The following is a 10,409-nucleotide window of genomic DNA, read 5'->3' on the forward strand; positions in this document are numbered from 1 at the left end:
TCGGATCTTGAATTTGGCTCTCTATTGTATTTTGTTTTTCTCTTGGAGGGAACTGTTACTGCGGGCTCATGCCTTTGGTTCCTTCTTCCTCGCATTAAAAAAAAAAAAAAAAAAAAAAATAAGTTAATTCAACAATCATACAAATTTTCTGGCCCGTCCTGTTATACCCTACCATGGCTCTGCAGTATACTCTCAGTGTATTTCACAGTGTATTTCACTTTCTTCTTCTTTCTCTCTTTCCTACCTTCAGTTCCACTTTCCTCTATGTTCTCTAACAAGAATATCTACTCACTGATACCGTAGAGTACCAAGACATCACCAATCTCATCGTCGTGGTAGGTTGCTCAGGCGGGCCTTCTAGCTAAGATCTTCCCCAGGTTCTTCTCGACTCTTTGCCCTCTCTGCTTCTACTGACTTCCAACCTTCTGCTTCTCCCTCAGGAAAAGTACAGGGACCGGAAGTAGGCGTGTACTCCTCATATCCTTCGTTCACTTCTCTCAGTGTTCTTAGTCGGGTCTGGTCCGCAACATTTTGAAATAATGTCCATTGTATAACGTTAATTCACACTAGACATGGTTACCTTTTAGTTCTGCGTCACTTTTCTCTTATCTCTGTCCCGTATATGTAGGATATTACTCTATTAGGCCGTATCTAGCTCTTCCATTTGGGGCACATAAATTCAATTTAGTTTAGACAGTACAGGGCTGGGAGAGTAACTGTGGGCCTCGACACTCCCTCCTATTATCATTCACTTTTCATTTTCTATTCTTCATTATTCACTGATCCTCGGCTTCTTCCAGCTTTTCAAGGTGCCGCAGATAACGATATTTGTCGCGTAACGTTTTTCGATACCCTTTATCCTTTACTGAAGTCGGAACACCATGGTAATCTTCATGGGTTGGCTGTTGTGGATGACGTGGTTGTGGTATGGGTGGTTGTGGTCGGATGGTGGGTGAGTCAGCCGTAGCCGCCTGTGTTGTGTTCCCACCTAATGCCTGGTGTAAGTCGTCATCACCATCATCAGCGTCGTCAGCATCGTCGTTGCCCTCTGTATTACTGTAGTTGTTGCCGCAGCTTGCTGTGCGGCGACACTGAGTTTGCTGGTGTGGGCGGTGTGGCAGTGGGGGTAGGAAATAAAAGATGCAGTGTAGACATTGATACCTTATTAGGATCTATTCTGAGTAGTTTTTGACATTTTTCTTTGAGCGATGTAACTGGGAGGAGGATTTGGTTTTAGTATTTTCTTTATCTCATGCAAGCAAGAAGTAGCCAAAGGGAAGAAGCCATCATATTGTTCCCACCAAGAAAAAACAAGATGATAGAGAGCCAAGTAGCATGTTTGTATATATTTACTTTTAGCCGTGCTGACGATATAAGACAAAGTGCCCGATGCTGGCATGGTGTGGACTGAAAATTCGTGATTAAATATGTTTTTCAGAGTATTTTTTTATTTTTTTGTTCCCTCTCTCTCTCTCTCTCTCTCTCTCTCTCTCTCTGCATCGATAAACACGAACACGAACACACACACACACACACACACACACACACACACACACACACACACACACACACACGTATGATAAAATAAGGAAGTTAGAAGGATCATTACGAGCGTGACTCAGTCCTGTTAACACACTCAGACACACATGTATGATAAAATAAGGAATGTAGAAGGGTCGGTCTTGAATGTTCTGTTAAAACACACACACACACACACACACACACACACACACACACGCACTCAAGCGCGCGCGCGCCACTTAATGTGAAAATTAACCAGAACTCTCAGATGTTCATGTACACACCTAGTCAACTATGGGGCAGATTTTTCAGTTTTTCTTTCCTAAACTACCATAACTGCACACATCACTACCACACACGCATGTATGCACGCCTCGTACGCCCACAAACAAAAACAAACACACAAAAAGCACTGGAGGTATGTGAGGTGCAGTTAGAGTGTTGCTATTTCAAGGTGGACATGATTTTGGTAATGCTTTGTGTGTGTGTGTGTGTGTGTGTGTGTGTGTGTGTGTGTGTGTGTGTGAGAGAGAGAGAGAGAGAGAGAGAGAGAGAGAGAGAGAGAGAGAAAGAGAGAGAGAGAGAGAAAAGTTTGGCTAAGCGGTGAAAGTTATGTGTGATGAAATGGGTGACGGAGTTCCTTCAGTCCACGCACAAACCACCACACAAACCTCCATGGCTACGATCACAAACAACCTTCTATCATCACAACAGCATCCATCATCAACAGCTATCCGCAGCCACTACAAATAACTCTGGTCAATTGCACCAGTCATAACCACCACAACACAATCACTACCATCAACACAGTCATCAGGTACGACCACACCCAAGCAGCACCACCACAACCACCAGCAGTAGCACAACCAACTTCCACAGTTACTATATCAACCAGCATTAGCATAACCAGCTACCGCCATCACCACAACCACCCACCGCCGTCACCATAACAACCCATCGCCATCACTACAACCGCTCACCGCCATTAACACAACCACTCACTGCCATCACCACACCCACCCACTGCCATCGTCACAACCACGCACCACAATCACCACAACTATCCACCACCATCACCACAACCACCCACCGTGTGTGTGTGTGTGTGTGTGTGTGTGTGTGTGTGTGTGTGTGTGTGTGTGTGTGTGTATGAATTTATGCTTATTAGTACAGTTGCTTTTGTGTGTGTATGTGTTATTGATATATGAATGTGCTTCTGTGTCCATGCGTTTATCGGAGTGTGTGTGTGTGTGTGTGTGTGTGTGTGTGTGCATGGGTTTGAGCTCATCTCAGTTAAATCATTTGGTTCCTTTCTTGAGTGCAAAACAAACTTTATTATCTTATCAGAGTACTCATATTTAATACACTTGTCTGCATTAGTTTTCTCTTGTTTGATTTTTTTTATGTAAGAAGAAGGAACCCAAGGTCAGGAGCCCGCAGGATTGTTCCCTGCAAAAAAAAACTAAAAAATAAATAATCAATCAATATATAAATAAAAGTAAGATAACAGAGAGCCAAATTCAAAATCCGCTCATTTTGAGATGTCTGGGCAAACTGCGTTTGAAAGACTGGGGATCATTGCAGTAGGATATACAAACAGAAGGAGACAGTTCCAGAGTTCACCTGTTGCATAAATGAAGGACTGGGAATAATGGTTAACTCTTGCATTAGAGAGTTGGACAGAGAAGGATGAGAGTTTTTGCTAAACGGGAGCTAGGCACCCGCCGCAGTGGTGGAGGGATACAAGTAAACAGTTCAGGGGATCAGTGACCATTGAAGTAGCGATAGAAAAGAAGTAAAGATGCAACAGTGTGGTGAACCGACAGAGGTTGAAGGGAGCCTGTAAGAGGAGGAGAGTTGATATTACGAAAAGCCTGTGGCTGGTACTATTAAACAACCTCTTCCCCTTCTCGCGAAGCATCTTCGTGAAGAGGCTCTTCCCAGTTTGGTACCTTTAAACCCCAGCCGAACAGCCTCTTCGCAGAAGGAGACTACGGAAGGGTTGGTATGCTGCGGGGGTGCTCTCTGGGAGAGAAATCGTGAGATTTGTACGCCGGAGGAGTGCATGTTTGCCTCATTTTATGTTTACTCTCTCGTGTGATATATTGCGAAAATAATATGCTAAATCTGATAAACAACGTCTCCGAATCAGTCCAATGGTAGGAAATAGTTTTAATACTTGATACTTTAATACTTGAGAGGGGGTCCAATGGTGGTTAGGATTACGGCAACTAGAATTTAGAGGTTTTGTTTGGTGGTTCAGTTAGGTTAGAAATAGGTTAGTTTAGATCAGGTCAGGTTATCTTACAGACTTGTACACCATTCCACTTTTCATTACTGTCTTCAGAAAGGTAAGCTCATGGTATAATTTAAGGCAGTGACTAGGATTACGGCAGTTAGAATTTAGCAGCGACTTTCGTAATCCTAACCACGTTTAGGATTACGGAAGCTAAAATTAAGTTGTTTGGTTTGGTGGTTAAGTTAGAAATAGGTTAGAAGGTCAGGTGAGGTCAGTTTTAGTTAGGTTAGGTTAATACTGCTACAGTTCAGCTTCAACCGCTAGAATTTAGTGGTCATGTTTGTTTTTTCTGCTGTTAGAAATATGTTAGGTTAGGTTATTTAGGTTAAGTTATGGCTACCGTAAAAAGGAAGTGATTAGGATTACGGCAGCTAGAATTTAGGGGCGATAGCAGTAATCTAACCACGGCCTTAAATATACCACGTGCTTGCCTTTCTGAAGACAGTAATGAAAAGTGGAATGGTTTACAAGTCTGTTACATAAAGTGCTCTCGGAAATAAGTTGTGAAGTTGACTGGATCACCACTGTATAAGACAGGTAACTTGGGAATGATAGAAGTCAACGACTGGGCTGTGCGCATGTAGCAGTCACTGAGCTCTATAGTGGTAGCAGTAGTTTGATCATAAACTGGTAGCACCAGTCTCCTAAAAATCTATAAATAAAGACAGTATCACACACAAAAAAATGATAACAAACATTTTAAAAAATTGCAAATGCATTTCGTGAATGTAAAGGTACTAACTAGTTACATGAATATGTTATCAGTATAAAAAAAGATACGAAGATATTTGGGAAGATGTTCCTCCTTCATATTTCAGTACTTTCAACCCCGAGAGACCTCTTCGCGCGCCGTACGAGGAACCTCTTCTCTTTAAAACTACGGCTGGCGCGACGAAGAGCTTGCTCGTGTGAAGAGGTAGTTTAATACTACCAGCCTTTGACTCTACCTTGTTGATAAGAGCTGTATGCAGGGAGCCTCCACACACATAAGAGTGTACTCAACACAGAGGTGAATAAAACCCGTGAATAAACCCAAAAATTGAGCAGGGGCTAAGAAGGCACTGAGTCGGCTTAACACAACTAATCTCTTGGAAGCACATTCCGCAGGAGGTAATATGATCTTTTCAAGATAAATCCTGCGCGAATGAAACCACAAGTATTTTTAAAGACGATGCAGAATTGAGTAGGATATTGTTAAAGATTTGAGGATACTCCTGTAGAAGATTTTGCCTGGTTGAAAGATGTAAAACCTGAGATTGTGATGAATTAAAAACAACAAGATTGCTTTTACCCCAGAAACATGATCCAAGTGTGACATTGGGTGTGCCATAGAGTTCCTGTAATTATTACCAAAAAGTTTAATTTTTTAACGTTCCTCTAATGTTACCAAAAGATTTAAATATTTTAAAGCAACTACAGTAATAAGGCATACATAGAGCGCTATAAAGGCTGTAGATAACGCTTATTGTGTATTACTGAGGACGTCATATTACCCATAACTCGTTTGACGTTCAGCTACGCGAGTTACTAGCGCATTGTGTGGGGGTGGATACAAGCACCTATTATAACACACAGTTGCTTATGTAGCCACGATATAAGGAGAGAGAGAGAGAGAGAGAGAGACGAGCCTGGTGTTATGAGCCCGTCAAACATAATGTGTTAGCGAGGGGTTATCAGCGCAAAATGACTCTTCATCACAAAAGACTACACGCCCTCAAAATTCTGACGGCTAATCGGCATACTTGAGAGCATACTCCATCCTGTCCACATGTTATGGTCGCTAAGCTCCTGTTGTGTGGCTGGCCTGCGACATTTGCAGCTCCTGCTGTGATGCCTGTTACAGATGGTTTGGGTGCTGCAATGTAGACCTAGGTCACTGTGTATACTGGCAGCAGGTGTGATAGGTGCGTATGGCCGAGATATAAAAACAGCTATACACACAAACGCTAAGGTATGGCTGATGGTTATCAGTATTATGTGACGTCTTTGTATATACCGTATGCAATGTAATAACCACAAATGATAATCTATTAAAATATTATATCACTTATGACACATAATCTGGTCATTGTCTACGGTAATGCGGCATTTGCGCCAGACTAGTGGCATGTCGTCTGTAGCACCGGTGTCTGCATGCCGCCGAATCCACCGTGCTGCTGTGTTTCGGTGAATACCAAGCACCTGGGCAATATGACAAGTGAAGTAATCCTCAAAATGGAGGACTACAGTTGCCCCACGTGATGTCAGTGAGGTTTTCATCATGACTGGCATGACCTTCATATGACGATTACCATGATAGCTTCTTTGCAGTGTATGGTCTGTTCCTTGATAGGAGTTATAAAACATTCGCTGGATCGTTCGGACCTTACGAACCAGCTATAGCCAGGTATGCTAACCCATACAAAACATTAGCAGGTGTTTGAATCCATAAAGTAGGTATCAGACTCCCTGTGCACCAACACTTATTTTTTTATTACTTCGGGTACGTTTTTGTGTAAATAAGATCATACAGAATTCGAGCTCAGACTTTCAGCCTTTCCCATGGGTTAGGGAGGCAAGAAGATGCAGCTATTTCTTCTACTGATAAAGTGAGAACTTTTCACCCAGACTTTCTCCCCCAGTTTCTCCATAGACGATTATGGGGCTGTCCCTATATCATTTTCCTCCTCTGACTCCCTCATGGCTGACATTAGAATTTCTTCAGTTGACGTATCTTCCACCATAACTGGCCTCAATACTAACAAGGCATATGGGCCTGATGGGGTCCCTCCTGTTGTCCTCAAGAACTGTGCTTCTGTGCTTACACCCTGCCTTTGTCTGACAACTTGCGCCTTTCCTTCTTACGGAAGTTTGCTCTCATTCAGCCTGTCACAAAGAAGGGTGACTATTTCCAGCCCTCTGACTATCGCCCAATTACTTTAACATCATGTATTTCAAAAGTTTTTTAGTCTATTCTTAGCAGAAAAAAATTAAGAAATAAAGCACCTTTCCTATCACCACCCTCTTTCAGATCGTCAGTATGGGTTCCACTAGGGACTCTCCACTGGTGATCTTCTCACCTACCTTTCGTACTCCTGGTCAACATCCTTTCGGGACTTTGGCGACAATTTTACCATTGCACTTCACATCTCAGAAGCTTTCGATCGAGTCTGGCATAAATTTTTAATTTCCAAACTGCCATCTTACGGTTCTTATCGCTCTATCTGCCCTTCGTCTCTAGCGTCCTTTCTGGTCATTCTGTAGTTGCTGTTGTAGACGGCCACAGTTCTTCTCTATTATCTATCAATAGCTGTGTTCCTCAGGGCTCTGTCCCATCACAAACTCTCCTCCTTTTGTTCATCAGCGACATAAGCTGTACATCTAACCCTATCCACTCATGCACTTTGGCTCCACCCTTCATTTTTCCTTTCGATTCCTGCAGTGTCCATCTCAGCAGTTGCGCCAACAAACAAGGGATGAGGCAATGGCACACCTAATGTCACACTTGGATCATATCTCTGACTGGGGGAAAAGTAACCATAATATTTTTAATGCATACAAAATCTCTGTTTTTACGTCTTTCAAGTCAATAAAATCTTCTACAGGAGTATCCCAAATTCTTGACATTATCCTACTCAATTCTGCATCGTTTTTAAAAATACTTGTGGTTTCATTCTCGCGGGATTTATCTTGGAAAGATCATATTGCCTCTTGTAAAATGTGCTTCCAAGAGATTAGTTGTACTAAGCCGACTCTGTGCCTCCTTAACCCATGCACAATTGTTGGCTTTATTCACGGGTTTTATTCGCCTCTGTGTAGAGTACGCTCTTATGTGTGGGGAGGCTCCCCGCATACAGCTCTTATCAACAAGGTGGAGTCAAAGACTTTTCATACTATTAACTCTCCTCCTCTTACAGGTTCCCTTCAACCTCCGTTGTTTCACCGCACTGTTGCATCTTTACTTCTTTTCTATCGCTACTTCAATGGTCACTGATCCTCTGTTTACTTGTATCCCTGCACCACTGCTGTGGGTGCCTAGTCCCTATTTAGTAACAAACTCTCATCCCTTCTCTGTCCAACACTCCAATGCAAGAGTTAACCATTATTCCCAGTCCTTCATATACGCAGCAGGTGAACTCGAACTGTCTCCTTCTGTTTGTATTTCCTACTGCCATGATCTCCAGTCTCTCAAACGCAGTTTGTCCAGACATGAAATGAATGCATCATGAATTTGGTTCTCTCTTATCTTGCTTTTATTTATTATTATTATTATTATTTTTTTTTTTTTGAGGGAAAAAAACCTGCTGGCTCCTTGCCTTAGGTTTCTTCTTTCTTTCATAAGAAAAAAAAATCGAACAAGAGAAAACTAATGCAGACAAGTGTATCAAATATGAGTACCCTGTTAAGATACTAAAGTTTATTTTGCACTCAAGAAAGGAAATAAATGATTTAACTTAGCTGAGGTGAAACACACACACACACACACACACACACACACACACACACACACACACACACACACACACACACACACAGTCTCTCTCTCTCTCTCTCTCTCTCTCTCTCTCTCTCTCTCTCTCCATTAGTATTCACCAACAAACAGACTCGGGTAGAAATACATCTTTTGTCAGGCTCACTGTCTATAAAATCCACTGAGATCTGTGAGTAATCCTGTGAGTGAAGTAAACCCTGTGGACGTAGCTATAATAAAATAGTAATATTGAAGGAAAGTTTCAGTGAGATTTGTACATATGTCTGTGTGTGTGTGTGTGGCGGCACTGTAAACACCTGCTGGATACGGGCTCGTATTTCTCGCCAGTTTCCGGTTGTTTAATGGACCTGGACACATTCTCTGGTTGGTGTGCTGCGCATGAAAGTTGTCTGTGCATGCTGGTGAAGTTTGGCTGAGAGAATGGTGTTGGACTTTGTAGTTTTTGGTCCTGGAAAACTGGTATCTTTGGCCAACTCCACCCTGACCCGAAATCCCAGTTTCTGCGCATGCGCATTGTGAACTCCTGGACGTCACTGGGTTGCTTGGCAACGGAGACGCTACCTGTGAAGCGTACGCAGATTTTTCGTAAGGACGGGGTCCCACTCACACTGGCTTTCACCATAAATTGCCATCTGCATACGTTATTGCTTTACACTATGGCTGCAAGACCGTTAGCAGAACTTCGTAAGTTGTCACAGCATCAGCTAAATGCAATAAGGAAGGAAGACCTGATACAAAGCATCCTTACTCAACCAAGGCATGGTGAGGGGGCAAGTGAGGAGGTAATGACTCGGATAGCTGACCTGATTAGTGAAGTAGCTGATTTAAAGAAGGCGCTGTTGTCTCCTGACAGTGGTATAAATAAGCAGATACGTGACCTTCAGCAACAAGTTAGCAAGCAAACGGAAATCATAGCACAACAGCAACGTTTTCTGGAGGATGTAGACCGTAAGGCAAGAGAATGTAATCTGGTTCTGCTTGGCATTCCTGATGAACAAGAAAGTTTGGATGGCGCTACTTCGGATGATAATAAGATCCAGAAGGTGTGGTCGACGATTGGGTCATCTGTGAGCGTGAGGACATCAAGGAGGCTGGGTAAAATAGGAGGGCGGCGACGACCCATTTTAGTCACCCTTTCATCGCGTGAGGACCGTGATGCAGTCCTCGAGAAAGCAAAGAAACTGAAAGAGGCTGGTGAGACGTTCAGGCGGATTTTTGTGAAGAAGGACACACATCCAGCCGTGAGGGAAGAGTGGAAACGGTTGAAAGACTTGGAGAAGAGAGAAAAAGAAAAACCTGAGAATGTAGGCTGTAACATATATATCAACTTTAAGGAACGTCAGTTATACAGAGATGGAGAAGTGATAGACAAATTTAACATCATGTGTTTTTAGTAAGACCACAGCAACAACTCATCCAAACCATCAACATATTAACTTGGAACATAAATGCTGTGCGAACCAAGCTGGAGAAGACTGAGGTGCAAAGATTGTTATTAAAGTTTGATGTTGTCAGCCTAAATGAGACAAAAACACAACTGTCTGTGCATTTGCCAGGATTTGTGACGTTCAGGTGTGTGAATAATGTATCAACTCATCGGGGAGGTACAGTTGTGATGGTAAAAAATTATTTAGCAGGTTATGTAGAGAGCGTTGATTACGGAACACAGGCTCAAGTATGGATGAAATTTAAATGTATTCCTAATGTAATATTTGGGTTTTGTTATATTCCACCACATGATTCTGAGTATTTTTCTTACAATTCATTTGCCTCAATCCAAGAAAAGATTATTGATGGTGATTGCAGGTGTGTAATTATGGGCGATCTTAATTCCAGATTTGGTAAATATGTGCGGGAGTTACCTTCCCGTAGTGATATTCCTGATGCCTATATGTATTGCTACCCAGTTATACACGACACTATAAATGCCCCTAATGACAATGCTTATGTACTATCTACGATTTGCATAGACAACAAGATGTTGGTACTAAATAACCTAAAGACGACGACTAATAATTATAAAGGTGATCTGACTTTTCGTAAAGGAGGTAGTTGGGTGTCAGAGTTGGATGTGTGTGTGGTATCGTGTGGATTGGTTGATGATATTAAATCCTTGTG

The 10,409-nt window shown here is 42.4% G+C and overlaps 1 protein-coding gene across 1 annotated transcript; it reads left to right on the forward strand.

Annotated features, from left to right (window-relative positions):
- Positions 1–8,947: 8,947 nt before the first annotated feature.
- LOC145407802 (uncharacterized) lies at positions 8,948–9,685 on the forward strand. The gene has a single exon (XM_080278663.1). The coding sequence runs from the start codon at positions 8,948–8,950 to the stop codon at positions 9,683–9,685; it is 738 nt and encodes a 245-aa protein (XP_080134789.1).
- The last annotated feature ends 724 nt before the right edge of the window (positions 9,686–10,409 follow it).

The sequence above is a fragment of the Coenobita brevimanus genome, chromosome 74 (genome assembly GCF_032717465.1).
Source record: "Coenobita brevimanus isolate Jiangsu-jjx chromosome 74, ASM3271746v2, whole genome shotgun sequence".
In the NCBI taxonomy this organism is placed as follows: Eukaryota; Metazoa; Arthropoda; class Malacostraca; order Decapoda; family Coenobitidae; genus Coenobita; species Coenobita brevimanus.

Bases quoted from the DNA above. Each gene is read 5' to 3' on its own strand.
- LOC145407802 (XM_080278663.1), top strand. From the start codon at position 8,948: ATGGCTGCAAGACCGTTAGCAGAACTTCGTAAGTTGTCACAGCATCAG.